The sequence below is a fragment of the Trachypithecus francoisi genome, unplaced genomic scaffold, assembly GCF_009764315.1.
Source record: "Trachypithecus francoisi isolate TF-2019V2 unplaced genomic scaffold, Tfra_2.0 Contig01440, whole genome shotgun sequence".
NCBI classification, from domain to species: Eukaryota; Metazoa; Chordata; class Mammalia; order Primates; family Cercopithecidae; genus Trachypithecus; species Trachypithecus francoisi.
In genome coordinates this window covers 27904696-27922847 of record NW_022681431.1, presented here as the reverse complement: position 1 = coordinate 27922847, position 18152 = coordinate 27904696, and the positions used below count along the sequence as shown (strand labels likewise).

Here is an 18152-nt window from a genome sequence, read left to right as displayed (position 1 = left end):
AGTATATTTGCCTGTATATTAATGAGTGACACAGATCTTTAGTAGTAACTCTCTTGCAATTCCTTTGACTGGTTTTAGTATCACAGTTACATTGGTTTCATATAACTTTCTAAAAGAGATTTTGTACTATTGCTATTATTTCTTTCTAAATTGTTTTATAGCATGTATCATTGGAGCTGACTGGACCTGGATAACTCTTTTTGGAAGGTGTTTAATTGGTCATTTTTGAGATATAGGGCTATTTAGATTTTGGTTAGTTTCCTTCTTCTAATAAATGATTTGTTTCCTCAAAATTGATTAATTTTTCATAAAAATTTTCATAGCCTTCATTTATTTTCCTCTAAAAGTCAATGGGATAATTTGTGATATGCCCTCTTTTATCTCGGATACTGATCATTTGAGTTTCTTTCTTTTTATAATCACTCTAACTTAGATTTTATCAAATTAATTAATTTTTTTCAAAGAACCATATTTTAATCATATTGACTCTTTCCCGTGGCCTATCTACTTTGTTTTCCTTTATTTCTACTTAGTTTGTGGTAAATTTTTGCATCCCTTTTTCTAAATTTTTAATGTAAAATTCAAATAACTGATTGTAAACCTCCCTTCTTTTTGTGCAAACCCTTTAAAGCTCTGCATTTCTAATCACAAGTTCCTAGAACTTGACCTTCAATTACACATCACACATTTTTAATATTTTGTGTTTCGTTTCCAGTTAGTTGAAATATTTTCAAGTTTTTGTTGTTTTTTCTTTGTCTTGCTATTTTAGATGTAGGTTAGTTGATTTTCAAATATTTGTGGATTTCCTAAATATCTTTTTGTTATCTGATTTAATATCTGCTGTGGTCCAAAAATATACTTTCTAGATGTCTATCTTTTGCATTTCATGAGACTTATTTAATAATTGTGTTTATTTTTGTCTTTCTTTGTTTTCCATTTTTTCAAATTGATTCTTTCCATCATGTACAATAGAATGTGAGAGAATGTGGTGAGGTGTTATTTTTCTGTTTTCAGTTAGTAATTAAGATGCCTGTAGTAATTCCTTCAAAATTATAATTAAATATAGGTTATATTAATGTTCTTCCTAGCAAATGGCACTTCCTTTTTAAAAATACAGAATATTAGACACATGTTTTGATGTTCTGATTATGAATTAAGGAAAAAGATGCTCCATGCTTTTATTTTCTATTGTATTGTCACTAGAATATTTCATTCTTTTGCAAATACTTTGCAATTTTGTAGTGAGAAAATGAATGGTTGAAATGTGGTTGATAAAGAAATATTTTGATTGAAATCTACATTGGGATTAAATTTATATTTAGATTTTGCTGTAAGTTACAGAAAACACAAAGGAATAATGGCTACAATCAAAGAAAAGTTTATTTTGAGAAATTACCTTTCTATTAATTGTGTGATATTTCACAGTATAATTGTGTGATATTTCACAGTATAATTTCATGCTGTATTTCTACACAGTGGCTTCCATTCCCAAAATAATCTCATATCCCTAATGGAAGTTTTAATTACAACAATTAATCAAATTTAAGGTGACCAGTAGGATAAAGGAGCTTACAAAAACATGTCTATCTCATTACCTCCTAGAACTTGAACTTATGGCTCGTCTTAGGTCAATCAATTGACTTCTATATATGTTCACTCATTTATTAAAAACTGAGAAATTTAGGCATTGTACAATGAAGTCATGCATTCAACTAACAACCAGAGGCTCTATTATCAAGAAAAAAATGAGAGAATAGAGAATGAAAACATCCAGCAAATCTCTATAGATTCAAGCTGCAAAACAAGTATTCTAATCAGATGCAATTCTGCTTGATATTTTACTTTCTAATGACAATGTTAATTTCATTACCAGAAAGTGTATATTCCATAAACCAGTTCACACATGGTAAACGTATCTTTCAATGCCTGGGTCTCAGTAATATTAAATTTCTATCAGTTTTTTTTTTTCTATATGGTTTCTTGTATTTAGATAGTAATCATTGAATTCTTGGCAATTTATAATAACTCCATTATTTAAGGTTGATGGAACTGAAGGGGATGTTCAACCAGGTTGTGATCACAAAACAAGTCATACTAACACTGTTAGTTTGTTCGAAAATTCTAAATTTATTCGAGGTCTTCATGTGAATAACATTTTCCCTTGAAAATCCAAATGACTGGAGTTTGATACCATCAAGTTTATTACCTTAAAACTCATCACATTCCTTTTAACAATGTCTTCCATCAAAATATAGATCCTTGTGATTATAATCTTTTTAAACATTGTTAATACTACTTAGAATAATCAAAATTGTAACAAAATTAAACTTAATATATTATTTGTAGCACGTGATTTCAATAGTACACACCTTTAAAAGAACTAGCAGGCTGGGCGTGGTGGCTCAAGCCTGTAATCCCAGCACTTTGGGAGGCCGAGACGGGCGGATCGCGGGGTCAGGAGATCGAGACCATCCTGGCTAACACGGTGAAACCCCGTCTCTACTAAAAAAATACAAAAAACTAGCCGGGCGTGGTGGCAGGCGCCTGTAGTCCCAGCTACTCGGGAGGCTGAGGCAGGAGAATGGCATAAACCCGGAAGCGGAGCTTGCAGTGAGCTGAGATCTGGCCTCTGCACTCCAGCCTGGGCAACAGAGCAAGACTCCGACTCAAAAAAAAAAAAAAAAAAAAAAAAGAGCTAGCAGAAGATAGTTATTGAATGATTGAATTAGTAACATTCAGTTTTTGGTAAACATTCTGAAGTAAAACAAATGTCAGTAAGGGGAATAAAGGGTAGTAAGGAAGCGGTATTTTTAAAGTGTGCTTGGAAATATCTGTTTTCATAAATGTTGTAGAGACATGTGAAATGAATGAAAGGGAACCATGCATGGATACTAAGGAATCATTTTCCAGGCAGAGGAAACAGTTGAATATTTGATGGAGGGGACAGTAAGAGATCCACCTATTTGAGTAGAGTGAGTTGAAGTTGATTAGGAGAAGGACCTCTGATGAGTTGGTGAATACATCACACTGATTTTACTGATTTTGCTCTGAATGATTGAGAAACTATAGGTGAATTTAAATATGGAATTAATATAAAATTGCCACTTTTTTAGGAAACATAATTGATTGTGTTTTGAGGAAAAAATGCAAAGGGCAAGAATTGAAGCATATGGTGAGCTAGTAGGCGATCACATTAATCTGTAACGAGAGACCGGGCAGTCTGTGAGTAGATAGTTGTTATGGGGAACACATATTGAATATATAGAGTAGACAGATTTGACAAAATTTCTTGGCAGATAAGGGGTTTGTGAGAAATATAAGATAACCTCAAGGTTTCTGTCCTGAGCAACTAGGCAGTTGGAGTTTCCCTGTAGTGAATTTGAAAATATTAGGAGTACAAACTATGCATAGGCACAGTTTTTAGTACTTTACATGTATAATACTCTCACAACTTTACGAGATAAATAATACATTTATCTTCATGTTGAAAGGAGGAAACTAAAATGCATATAATTTTAAAATTTTTTACAAGGGCAAACAATGGCAAAACCAAGATTTTAACTCATTTGTTTTGATGGGCCACAGAGTCCACATTCTGAAACACTGTGTTATACTTTGTGAGGGGTGGTTTTGGGGAGAAGAATCAAGAGTATAGGGAATTTATATTTAAGGTGCCAATAAAATACACTTAAGAAGAAGCACTGAATAAAGCATCAGACTCTGGACTCGAGTTCAGGTGACAACACTAGAGAAACAAGTATCGGAGCTATTGGGCATAGACGCTATTTACAACTATAGACATGGATACAATAACCTATGAATAAATATAGATTTCTTAAAAAAAGAAAAGCCTGGGCTGGGCGCCTTGGCTCACGCCTGTAATCCCAAAACTTCGGGAGACCTAGGTGGGCAGATCACAAGGTCAGGAGTTCTAGACTAGCCTGGCCAACATGGTGAAACCCCATCTCTTCTAAAAAAAATACAAAAAATAGTAGGGCATAGTGACTTGCGCCTCTAATCCCAGTTATTCAGGAGGCTGAGGCAGGAGAATTGCTTGAACTGGGGATATGGAGGTTGCAGTGAGCGGAGATCGTGCCATTGCACTCCAGCCTGGGTGACAGAGCAAGACTCCGTCTCAAAAAAAAAAGAAAAAAAAAAACAAAAAAAAGGAAATCCTGTTTTCTTTATTAATGCAGGGGTGTCCCAGCACTTAGAAGTTATAAAAAGAAAGAGCACAAATGAAACAGCAATTGGGGCACTTTGGAAAATAATAGCTTAAACAAGAGAGAACAGTGTCATGAATAAGTGTCATAGGAGAGCCAATAAAACTTTATGGATTAGTAATTTACTTCCACTAAAAGATTTACTCCTTGCACAGTTGACTTTTCGTGCACAGAGATTGAAAGCTTTGACACTCACAGACTTGGGAATTTGGTCTGTTGTGTAATGGTATTACATAGGTTTATTCTAAGGGTAGGTAGTTTACGGAAACCCTTACATTAAAATTTGAAGTTTGATGTGTCTTTAGTCATTTCAGTGGTGTGAAGATCTTTAGTAACTGCAGCATCGAAGACTTTGCACATTTTATTTCAAAGCAGAAGTCCCAGTGTCTTCATAATCAGCCTCGCTTAGATCCTTTTTTCAAACAGCAAGCAGTGTGTGGTAATGCAAAGCTGGAAGCAGGAGAGGAGTGTGACTGTGGGACCAAACAGGTTGGTACTAATTTGGGAGGCTATGAACTGAAATTGCAGCAAAAATTACTTGTTAATTCAAGTGTGAAACTGCCATTTTCCTTAATTTATCAAGCTAAATTTTCTGCAAATGATTCAGGAGGCTGCGTAGGTGTTATAACAACTAATGAGTGCACTTATATGTATTGGTATAGTGGTTCAGTGCTTTGTAGATCTACGTGGATTTGTATGAATATACAGGTAACTTTCCTTTATTTATGCCAGCTTTCTTGAGGTATAGCTGACAATTTAAAATTGTATATATTTAAGTTATATAACTTGATGATTGAGTATATGAGTACATTTTGAAATGCCCACTAAAATCTAGATAGCTAGCATATCTGTAATCTCACCCTGGCATTTTATTTTTTCCTTTTCTTTTGCTTTTTAAAAATTTTCCTTTCTGGCGAGAACACTCAGAATCTACCTTCTTAGCAAAGTTCAAGTATATGATACAATATTGTTAACTGTAGTCATGTTTGACCTCCAGAACGTGTTCATCTTGCAGAATTGAAACTTTATACCCCTTGACCGTCATCTCCGTTTTCCCCTCCCTGAAGTCCCTGGCAAGCACCGTTCTAATCTCTCATATAAGAAATTTTCAAGTCCACTAATTTCACAACTGAGTTGATGTGGGTTCAATCTCTTCCTCTTCAGTATAGACTTTCCTAGTTTTTAAGCCTGAAATTTAAACCTAGTATTTAACCTAAATTCCTTTGTTGTTCATAAAGAGATATTTTAAAGCTTTCACTATGGAGCAAGAAAACCTAGGGAGCACATTTGTGGTTTTTGAATATTTTAATCCGGGTCAATATTTAAGTCAAAAAGATTTGTAACATACATAATTAAGAACAGCTAGTTTTCCCAAACCACAGAAATCTTAGATAAAGCGCCTGGGTTGAAGGGAGATGAGGAGAGCAGAGACAAAGGGAATGAAATGAGGTAGAGGAGATATTGAAACTCACAGTGAATAGTACAGGCTCAAAAGGATCACAGACTAAGTAGACTTCATTGTGCCCTACAGTAGTCACTCATGTAGCCCTCCAACCAGAAAAGTATGTAAAGTATGTTTATAGATCCTGAGATATGTGATATGCTTTTTTTTTTTTTTTTTTTTTTTTTTTGAGACGGAGTCTTGCTCTGTCGCCGGGGCTGGAGTGCAGTGGCCGGATCTCAGCTCACTGCAAGCTCCGCCTCCCGGGTTCACGCCATTCTCCTGCCTCAGCCTCCCGAGTAGCTGGGACTACAGACGCCCGCCACCTCGCCCGGCTAGTTTTTTGTATTTTTTAGTAGAGACGGAGTTTCACAGTGTTCGCCAGGATGGTCTCGATCTCCTGACCTCGTGATCAGCCCGTCTCGGCCTCCCAAAGTGCTGGGATTACAGGCTTGAGCCACCGCGCCTGGCCCGATATGCTTTTAAAAAATTGTTCCTCATCACCCACTTGTTTTTGCTTGGTTGGGTTTGAATGGAAACATCTTGAAACTTTCTTCTTCAATTTGACAGTCATGTATCTAAGCTCTCTAAATGTTATATAATTGAGGCTTAAATCACTAAGATATAACTTTCCCCTCTAGAATTACAGTAGATAGCAATGACAGTGACAATTCTTAGACAGAATAGCTGTGAAAAATACTGACTACTCTGTGCTTCGAGTAAGTATCTTGCTATAACTCATATGAAGACTACTAAATCCATGATTTATTTTTGTGTGATTTATCAAATTTCTTTTTCCAGTTTATCCTATTTTAAATTTCTGGGTATTTTAAAAATGTGTGTGTGTGTGTGAGAGAGAGAGAGAGAGAGTGTGTGTGTGTGTGTGTGTGTGTGTGTGTGTGAGAATGCATTGTCTTTTAGCCTTCTTATCTATTGCTTTTACTAACTTTAGTAATAGAAGTTTTAAAAGCATATTCACTGGGCATAGATGAACTAAAGCATAAAACAAGGCATAATAAGATATGAGTGAATGATGTAAAGGTGACAACTTCATTATTCTCAAAAATAATATCATTTTTCCAGACCTTAGAGAATTAAAAATGAAATAAATCAACAATATACCATAAAATGCAGAAACTTGTTACAATGTTAGATTCAGAAGGCTCTAATAAGTAGTCACTACAATAGAATTTTTAAAGTATAACTTCTGTTTATTTTACGTCTTGTATTTAACTATCTCTATCTACAAGAGCCAGCTCTTCTCAGTAACTTGACTATGGCAGACTCCAGGGCTTCAGAGAATCCTTTTATCAGTGTAACCAAACCTGTTCTAGCAATATGAGCAACACATGGTCTGACAATTAGTAGGTAATTAATAAATGTCTGTTAAGTAAATGAGTAAGTGGTTTTATTTTTCTGTTTGCAAACATGTAAGTTAAGCATCTATGTGTATGTTATATAATATGTTGTCATTATGAATATGTCTACAATATGAATACAAGTAGGAAAATACTTCAGATCATTTGATTTGCCTTACAGAATTGTTTCCTTATTGGAGCCAAATGCTGTGATACTGCCACATGTAGATTTAAAGCCGGTTCAAATTGTGCTGAAGGACCATGCTGTGAAAATTGTCTAGTAAGAGCTTTTTGAACTATTTCAGTATTACCTACATAAGTAGTTATCATTATACTTATGTATTCTCATTTTGCTTAATTCAATATCATTTACCTCACCCCTTCAGTTTATGTCACAAGAAAGAATATGTAGGCCTTCCTCTGAAGAATGCGACCTTCCTGAATATTGCAATGGAACATCTGCGTCATGTCCAGAAAACCACTTTATTCAGACTGGGCATCCATGTGGACCGAATCAATGGGTCTGTATAGATGGAGTTTGTATGAGTGGGGATAAACAATGTATGGACACATTTGGCGGAGGTATTTATTATCATTTCATTTCTCATATATGTGTTTTTTCTGGAAACTGAACAGAAATAGATGCTGATACATGACTGTGATTTTTAAAATGTCACATTTAGTTTAAATATTCTGAAGAATTATAGAAAGAGAAGAATATGGCCAGGTGTGGTGGCTCACGCGTGTAATCCCAGCACTTTGGGAGACCGAGGTGGGCAGATCATCCGAGGTCAGGTGTTCGAGACTAGCCTGGCCAACATGACGAAACCCCATCTCTACTAAAAATACAAAAATTAGCCGTGTTTGGTGGCACACGCCTGTAATCCCAGCTACTCAGTAGGCTGAGGTTGCAGTGAGCTGAGATCATGCCACTGCACTCCAGCCTGAGAGAAAGAGTGAGACTCCACCTCAAAAAAAAAAAAAAAAAAAAGAATACTGCCAGAAAAAAAATCAGTAAAATATCAGTAGCTAGAAATTAAAAATTAATTTAATTAAAAGTGAAATCATTATGTTGTTAACGACTTTCATCAAAATAATAGAGGGAAAGATTTAAAGTCTATGGGACTTCTGAGTTCAAGAAGGAAGAAAGTAGACTGAACACAAACTATGCTTTTACTTCATATTCACCATTTTTTTTTTGGTAAATATATAATAAGTAATATGACTATAGACAGTAAAATAATTATAAGTGGTCATATAAATGCAGTTTAAACCACATATGTAGGCACACACATTCAGGTGCACAAAATCACCTGTGGAAACAATAAGGAAGTTTCATGAAAGTCCAGGGACTCTGAAGTTATTGAGGCGTGATGTGCACTGACGTTAAAAACAAAAAAGAAAACCGTGGTGCAAACCATATACAAAATTGTTGGCTAAATAATATGGAAACAGCAACAATGCCAACAGTATTTCATTCCTATATCAGAAAAAATATTGACAGAGGAAATATTTAGGATGTTCATAGAAACAGGTGGGGCACCTTTATTCTCAACTGGAACAAGTCGCAAGTCTAACTCTAATTTCTGTGTAAAAAGGGATTGCAAGGCACTTATCAATAACCAAAATGAACATACAATTAGGAATGACTGTTAGTTTGAAGAAAAACAAAACAAAGATGCAAAGAAAGAAACTTACAAAATGAAAACGTGTTCTCCTGGGAAAATGGGTAATTTGGTACCACAATGTGGATGATTTTCAGATTAAAGAAGGAAAATAGAGACAGAAAGAGACAGAAAGGCAGAGAGAAAGAAGAGAGAGTGAAAGAAAAACTTTTTTATTACTGATTTAATTTCCTCAATCATTGTTGGTGTATTTCAATTTTTTATTTTTTTCATAATTTAATATTTGTAGGTTGGATGCGTCCAGGAATTTATCTATTTTTTCTGTTATCAAATTTGTTGGCATATAGTTGTTCTATTTATATGTGTCTCCTATAATTCTTTATATCACAAGATATCATTGTAGTATCAGTGGTAATGTTTTCTGTTTCATTTCAGATTTTATTTATTTGAGTCTTCTCTCTCCATTATACGGACCCAGAGTGCTTCCTAAGGCTCACTCTACATCCGCATTATTAGTGGCTGCCAATAGTCTTTCAGATTTCTTTTAATGCCTTAGTTATATGTTTTCTACCCTATGCCAAAAGTATCTCTGTGAGAAGACAGATTCAAACTTCAAGCAGTTTATAAGACAGCCTTAGCTTTCGCTTCCTGCTTGTGCAGGACCTAAACACCATGGAGTTAGGAATGACTAGAAAACTCTGTTCTCAGAACTATTCTAGGTATGTGTGCAGCTACTTTTTTAAAATAATTTTTAAAAATTTTTTGGAGCCGGAGTCTTGCTCTGTTGTTCAGGCTGGAGTGCAGCGGCACAATCTTGGCTCACTGCAACCCTCACCTCCCAGGTTCCAGTGATTCTCCTGCCTCAGCCTCCTGAGTAGCTGGGATTAGAGGTGCACACCACCATATCTGGCTAATTTTTGTATTTTTAGTAGAAACAGGGTTTCATCATGTTGGCCAGGATGGCCTCAAACTCCTGAACTCAGGTGATCTGCCTCCCTCGGCCTCCCTAAGTACTGGGATTACACGCTTGAGCCACTGCGCCTGGCCTGTGTGCAGCTTTTTAGATCCAGTTACATTGTTACCAAGCAATGAGTTCACTTCCAGATGTGCATAGAGGACAATACTAATAGCATCAGCTTCCAAGAAAAGAGAAAGCTTTATTGTGAGGTCCACCAGCAAGGAGACAAAAGGCAATGCTCAAATCTGTTTCCTTAAGCTAGCGTCTGGGGGCAGGTTATATAGGTAGATGGTAACTATGAGACAGATGAGAAAGGCTCTGATTGGGTCATGCAAAGAGGCGGTGTCAGGTCCTCAGCTTTTAAATTTTTACTGTAACAAAACAGGACTCTCCTCCCTTCATTTTTTGGGGGAAGAGGGGAGTGAGGGTCTTGCCCAAACTGTAGTACAGTGATACAGTCATAGCTCACTTCAGCCTCCAACTCCCGAGCTCAAGTGATCCTTTGGCCTCAGCCTCCCAAGTAGCAGGGACGACAGATACATATCACCATTCACTTTTTTTTTTTTTTTTTTTTGTAGAGGTGAGGTCTTGCTGTGTTGCCCAAGTTGGTCTCAAACTTCAGGTCTCAAGTAATCCTCCTGTCTTGGCATCCCAAAGTGCTGGAATTATAGAAGTGAGCCACTGCATCCAACCCCTTGCTTCTTAATTTGGTCCATGCACCTAGATTTTAGTATTTCGGTTCTGCATGTGGTTGACTTCAGTTCCAGCCTGCTCAGGTTCAGGTTATTTGATTGGCAACCTGGGAGTCGATGGCAACTGAAAAACAGCTAATCATTTTGTGACTGACAAATTTGAATCAGAGTGAATAATAGGTTTGAGTTATTCCATTTCATATAGTCATCTAACTCTCCAGGAATTCCTTTAAAATTTCCATTGAGCTCTTGTTTGCCTCAACTGAAATCACAGCCTTAGGCACTGGTGATGTTGCTGGCAGATATATATTATTTCAGTAATGCCTTTGTTGTCAGTGAACCAGTTCAGATTCTTTACTTCATTGCATAAAAGAATTTGAGAGCAAGTCCAAAGGGAAAGTAAGTAAAGAAGTTCACTGCAAAGCAAAGTACACTCTGATAGCTGCATCAGAGCAGGCTGCACAAGAATAAGAGGGTCAGTTGGCATTGAGGAACTTCCCCTTATTGGAGTCTAACATGATTATTCATAAAAGCGTGGGCATGGGCACTGTTGTTTAGAATGTCGTGAGGGGTCTCCTGAATGCACATGTGCTATTGCTGTACATGCTAGTACATACATCACATTTCTCATTAGCATTTTAATTCTCCACCCAAGGGTGCCTTTTTCACTATTATAATGAGCATAGGTCACTCCAAGGACACAAATCATGGGTTTCTGTGCTTGAACCAATTTGGGCGTTTTCCCTTATGTTCCTTTATCTCCTTGCTGCAGGATGTTCTGACCAGTATCCCAGGATGCAGTTTGTGCACTGTTGGGAGGTTTATTCTCGCCGTCTATTTTGCAAATTTGTTCTCATTTAAGGGATGCCATGACCAACCTATCTAATTTACCTCACTCTGAAAGTCAAGATTTTTTTTTCTTCATTTTTTTTTTAACTGAGCTCCAAATCAAATCAAGTAGCCCCAGCCACCAAATAGAGATTTTTCCAGGGAATTGAAAGTTTAGATAAAATATTTTGGGAAGTTATTGACTGCCTCTGGGCATAGTGCTTTAACAGAGCTCCAACAGAGATGTGACGTCTTCATTAACTGTAAGCCTGCTGGCTTTCATCTATCATGAGACACTGAGAACAAATGAGAATATGCCCAAGTTAAAACGTCACTGACCCCTTTGTTTATCAATTCTATCAACCAGAACTACACCAGAGAAACAGAATTCTTTGGATATGTAATTCTGCACTCTCTCTTCCTCTCTGTAGGTAGATAGATATAGATATAGAGATATTTTATTGTATATAGAAGTTTGAATGTATATCTATGTAAACAATTGGCTGATGAGATCGTGGGGCTGGCTAGGCAAGCCTGAAATCTGTAGGGCAAGACAATTAAAAGGGCAGAATAGAAATGTGAAGCATAAATTGAAGTTCACAGGCAGAATTGTTTTCTTTTTCAGGGAAGTCTGCTCTAAAGGTCTTTCAACTATTAATAATTAAATCAGGTCCATCCAGATTATCTAGGATAATATTTCTTAAATAAAATAAGCTTATTTTAGACTTCATTACACCTACAAAATACCTACAGAGCAATGCCTAGATTAGTGTTTAATTGAATAATTTGGGACTATAGCCTAGCCAAGTTGACACATAAAATGTATCATCACACTGTCTTTCAGTAGTTTCTCTTGGATACCTAAAATTCATTTTGGTCTGTAGATTTTGGCTTTATTTCTTTGTTTTGGCCTATTTTTTGTCTACCAGCAATGGTTTGCTACCCTAGCCAAGGTTAAAATTTTGGCCTCTTACCCGTAACCAGCTTTGCAAATGACCTCTAGGACAAAATGAACTGTTACTTTTCAGTTCACTACAGCACCTGTGGGTTGCTGCTGAGATCTGAGTCTGTCCACTCTGTTAGTGAGACTTCACTCAGCCTCCCGAGTAGCTGGCACTACAGGTGCCCGCCACCACGCCCGGCTAATTTTTTTTTGTAGGTTTGGTAGAAATGGGGTTTCACCGTGTTAGCCAGGCTGGTCTCGATCTCCTGACCTTGTGATCCACCCGCCTCGGCCTCCCAAAGTGCTGGGCTTGCCACCGTGCCTGGCCATGTAGGCTGGATCTTATGATAATTAAAATTATACAGATTATGCAGGTGGATTGGATGATGGGAGGGCAAATGAATCAATTGTGACTCCAATATATTTCTGATCTGAGGAAATTATGATGTAAAACATAAGATAATTGGTTAGTGGTTTGACTTGAAAAGACATTCATGCTAAAACTGATAATGGACAAATAAGTCAATATGGGAAAAAAGTTTCCTACCTACTAATAGATATGATATGCATTTATAGACTTACTATGATTAGAGGCTAAACTGAATACAGTGGTTAACTCTGGAGTATGTCTAGGATATGTCTTTGGACAGCATACCAGAGTCCTTTCAATTTTTAAACATTTCATGGAAGTGGTTTTGTGTGATCTTAAATCTAGTTTTTATTTTGATTGTTATAGTATGATCTTATTTTGTACAATGAATATGTTAAACCATTTCAGAATTTTAAGTGTATTTGTTATTTAATTTTAATTAATATAAGTTTGATATGACTAACCACATCTTTTTATTTCCAGAAGCAGAGTTTGGTCCTAGAGAATGTTATTCTTACCTTAATTCAAAGACTGATGTATCTGGAAACTGTGGTATAGGTGATTCAGGATACATACAGTGTGAAGCTGAGTATGTTTTCAGAAATCTGTCTTAGACCTTCTATTTATCACCTTATATTTGAAAATAACATCAAACAATTAAGTGTATATGTAAGCAAAATATCCCCTGAACATAAAGTAAGACCGTGTTTGTTCAAATTATAAATATCATAGACACATTTCTCCTTTCCTATACCCAAATTATCCCTTGTATTTTTCCACAAAGTGTTTAATTTTCATAAGGTACATTAATTACCCATCAGTAATCATTTTTATTATACATGCTATTATGTTAATTTTCCTTTTTTTTCTTTGAGACGGAGTCTCACTCTGTTGCCTAGGCTGGAGTGCAGTGACGCTATCACTTTAATTTTTACAAAGCATGACAATCTTCCTAGTAATGAAGTTAAAATACATGAATTAAGAAGCAAAGCATGTTTTTCTTTTTTTTCTTTTTTTTTTTTTTTTTTTTTAAGTAGTCTCACTCTGTCACCCAGGCTGGAGTGCAGTGGCGTGATCTCGGCTCACTGCAAGCTCCGCCCCCCGGATTCACGCCATTCTCCTGCCTCAGCCTCTCGAGTAGCTGGGACTACACGCGCCCGCCACAACGCCCGGCTAATTTCTATGTATTTTCAGTAGAGACGGGGTTTCCCCGTGTTAGCCAGGATGGTCTGGATCTCCTGACCTCGTAATCCACTTGCCTTGGCTTCCCAAAGTGCTGGGATTACAGGCGGGAGCCACCGCGGCCGGCCAAAGCGTGGTTTTTAAGAATATGAGCTCTACAGCCAGACATTTTGGTTTTAAATCCTAACTCCACTCTTTACCTATTCGTGTGACCTCAGGCACGTATTTCAGTTATTTTTCATATGTAAAATATGAATATTAATAACATCACCAGTTTGGTGCCAGTGGGAAACATAAATGCTGTATGAAAAATACTTAGAGTGGTGACTGATATGTAGTATGTACTATATGAGTGCTAACTATTATCTGTTACTATTATTTTGTAAATTAGAACTAGAAGACCGGGCGGAGTGGCTCACCTGTAATCCCAGCACTTTGGGAAGCTGAGGCGGGTGGATCACCTGAGATTAGGAGTTAAGAGACGAACCTGGCCAACATGGTGAAACGCCATCTCTACTAAAAATACAAAAATTAGCCGGGCATGATGGCGGGTAGCTCTACTCCCAGCTACTCAGGAGGCTAAGGCAGGAGAATCACTTGAATCTGGGAGGCAGAGGTTGCAGTGAGCCGAGATTGCGCCACTGCACTCCAGTCTAGGCGACAGAGCGAGACTCCACCACAAAAATAAAAAATAAATAAATAAATTAGAACTAGAATGTTACTGATACCCATTCCTTTGTTGTAAAATTTTATGTTGATATTATTTCCAAAGTAAAGTAAAACTTCTGTAACAAATTTCTAGTTTTCATGAAGAGTGCAAGGAATTCCCATATACCCTTTGCCTAGGTTTACAGGTTGTTTACATTTTTCCTACTGCTTTACCCTTCTGTTCTAACTCTTCTCTCCTCTCCTCTCTTCATAATTACGTTTCTGAACCGTTTGAGTGTAAGATGAAAACTGTGCTTGTTTATTCCTCAATATATCAGTGTGTTTATATTGAAAATAAATATATGTTCTTACATAACTTATTATAGCTATCAAACATGGTTCATATTGACATTTCATTTATTGTTCTGAGTAATTTTAGGCTATTTTCCTTGTTCAGGAACAAACCCAGTGTCAGATATTTATATTTACTCATAATGTATTTTTAGAGTTCTTTCATTTGGAACTTCTTTGTTTTTATTTGTTTCTTTTTATTAGTTTTTTAAAAATACTATCGGTTAAGTAATTTGAAGAATTTTCCCACAATTTAGATTTCTTTGAAATTTTTCATACTTATATGTAAGTTATACATTTTGGCATGTTTGTCACTGAAGTGATGTTGTTGTACCCTGGATTTTTGTAAAGGTATGTGCCATTTTCTTTCAGTACTGAACATTTTAGATTAAATGTTTTTATAAAGTCATTATTCTCTAAATCTTTCAGCTGTGAAATTACTGTTTTCTTTTTGGGTTTAACATGTAATTTTGGAGGAGTTGTATTGAGACCCTGGGCATATTCCGTTTCTCCTCACACTTTAACTAGTTTTAAAATCCATTAGTGATTTTCTAACTGTATTATTGACTTTGCCCTTATTAGCTAGAAATGTACTGTAGGAAGAAGTAGTTACTTCTATACTTTTATTTATTTACTTATCTATATATTTATGTGTATCAGTTTAGACACAGTAATTGTTATTTTATTTAATAGGATAGAATACATTACTATCATTATTTATTTTGATACTTTCTCAAATTATCTTAATTTTGACTATTGGAAATCCCTTTGAGTTGGTTAATGTGTCCTTTTCAAAAGTCTGTATGACTTTTTAATAACTTCCAAATTTTTCCAGCACATGAAAAGATGTCATAGGCTGCATTGCACTTCTACTTCTGTTCTGGATTCAACTATTTATCCAAGGAGCCTTGGTTCTTTTTCTTAGAAGACGGTATTTGAAAATAAATACCTAAGCACCAGTAGTCTGCATGTCTACTGTTTCTCATTACCTCTCAACCTTCTCAGTCAACAGAGCTAGAACATGCATTTCATATATGCACATACATGTAGCACATATTCATTTATTTAAATCTCTGAATTTAAGATATGAACTTAGTAATAATTCAAATTCTAATTAAGTACCATAAAGTACATCTTAGTAGACAAGTTGCTTCCTCATATACTCAAGTTTCAAATGCACAGAAATTTGTTTTGTAACTGCTAAAGTATATACTTACTAAAGGAAAACGTCTAGCTATTCTGACTACATTTTGCTTTGCATCATTGATGCTTTTTATGTTAGCTGCGTTAAAGGGCTTCTCTGCTGAATGCAATGTCTGGGTAGTATTGGTATTGATATCTAGTCATGTATGGGCCCTCTATGTTATATTTCACTTTTTCTTTGTATGTTTAGCATATTTTTAACTTTGTATCATATAATATGACTATTACATAATGGAAATTGCATTCACTTTGGCTTTTCTGAAGGCTAGAATTTTGTAATGGAAGAGATTTAACATCGCTAGACTCAAACTACAAACCAAATCTCTGAGCAGGAGCTGAAAACATTGTTCATTTCTTTATGCTTCCAGGAGATGCTTTTTATGTGCTCCCTGGATTCTTCACCACACATGCTTAATTAGTTCAGTAGTCATCCAGGTTTCAGGCTGCATATAAATCTGAAATTTATATTCAGATTTTACTTCTCAGTCTAAGTTTCCAGTCAACTAACTGATATTAGGCCTGTATTTTAGTTATGTCTTGGATTATTCAAGCTAAGAATCTTCAACCTTGGATGTGCTTTCATAAATTATTAAACAAAGCCACATCTACAGAATATCTGGTGCTACAGTTCCCATTCTTAAAACTCAGTTATATAGTCCTTCCTTTTCTGGTTACATTCCAGTGCCTTCAAAGTGTAAGCATGTGTGTTTTAGATTACACTCCTACCTTACTACAATGCCTTCCAGCCAAAGACCACCAAGAAGGCAGCTGAAGTTGAACAAGTTGGGTTTTTTTACATGTTGAGTGGTGAGAATGCACATTACGAGAAATTGTGGAGCATGCCAGTTCTAGAGATTTGGACTCGAGTTAGGTGATTTTTAGGAAGGTTTCAGGAAATAAACATTTGCTGTAAATTAGATGTTTTAAAGTAGAGATATTAATAATTGTATGATTGTGTATCTTAATCTTATATATGAAGAGGGAAGACTAAAGTGAAGCTAAAGCTGTAATTGCTAAAGAAGCAATAGTCACACATATTAGTTGAATGTCCAGTAAATTTGTGGCTTGGACAATGTTTGTTTCTCCTCTGTGTTCAGACATGATCTATGAAGTGAACTTGCTTATTTTCTTAATCTTTCATGGTCGCAGAATGGCTTTGCCTAAGGTTGATGTTCTATGAAATTACTTAATGTTTAACAGGTGTGTGCACTATGAGTGCAGAACAACTTTTATCAACTCCAAGTCCTTGCTCGATGACGCCTGACCACTTCAGGGGCTGGTTTGCCCATTTTCGTTGTCTTCTTTTGACCAAAGGGAGAAAAGTTCAGACCATAGAAAACTGCTCGAAGACATCTAGATTTTCATCACTGCTGAGATTTTGCTGATTAGGAGGCTATTTAGATAACATATGTTGTCTATCTCAACATATGTACTTGATCTAGGGTTAGTCACTCTGCCTCCATGGTTTCCTGAATCTTCTGATGTAGCAATGGTCATGTGGTAGCATTTAAGATTCCAAACAGGATGCAAGGGCCAAATAAAAATCTTATGGTTTGCAGCATGTACTATAGGCAAATGCTCACATTAATCTGTAGGACATACTACCTTATGTGATATATATAGCGATAACCCTGTAGTATTAATCAGTGATTATTTTTGTTAATTAATGTGAGTGACCTTGAAATCTTCATTTTTAAAATCACTCAAAAGGTGAACAGATGTTAAATTCATTTGAGCTTGGGTTTGATTTTGTTTCAGTTTCAAAGGAAAGTGAAGGAGTCACAAAAAAAGTTGTCAGACTAACTAGGGAATATTAGGTTGGTGCAAAAACGATTGCGGCTTTTGCCATTAAAAATGTGGCAAAAACCACTATTAGTTTTGCACCAACCTTAGATCATAATTACTAAAATGTTCAGTTATTATTGGCAATTTAGGCAAGGCCCTTTTTTTTTGGTGTTTTAAAATGAATTGTGTATATTCTCTTGCAAACCTTGAATACTTTATTTAAATCTATTTTAGAAATTATATTACTGTACTTCTCTAAATTAAAATTAATAATTCTTATTTATGGATAAATTATAGCAATCTGCAGTGCGGAAAATTAATATGTAAATATGCAGGTGAATTTTTATTACCAATTCCAAGAGCCACTATTATTTATGCCAATATAAGTGGACATCTCTGCGTTGCTGTGGAATTTGCCAGTGATCATGAAGACAGTCAAAAGATGTGGATAAAAGATGGAACTTCTTGTGGTCCAAATAAGGTAGGTAGTCTTTTATTCCCAAATAATTTCCTAATATTTTAGATTTTGTCCTTTTTTGAGACGA

General features: G+C 35.9%; 1 protein-coding gene across 2 annotated transcripts in view; it reads left to right on the top strand.

Annotated features, from left to right (window-relative positions):
• The window catches only part of ADAM2 (ADAM metallopeptidase domain 2), a 107406-nt gene that overhangs the window by 70638 nt on the left and 18616 nt on the right, over nucleotides 1–18152 (top strand). For both annotated transcript variants that reach the window (XM_033231961.1, XM_033231957.1), the window contains exons 12-16: nucleotides 4529–4712; nucleotides 7204–7302; nucleotides 7409–7604; nucleotides 12922–13027; nucleotides 17905–18088. In XM_033231961.1, the coding sequence (XP_033087852.1) occupies nucleotides 4529–4712; nucleotides 7204–7302; nucleotides 7409–7604; nucleotides 12922–13027; nucleotides 17905–18088 (769 nt within the window). The remainder of the gene's footprint in view (nucleotides 1–4528; nucleotides 4713–7203; nucleotides 7303–7408; nucleotides 7605–12921; nucleotides 13028–17904; nucleotides 18089–18152) is intronic.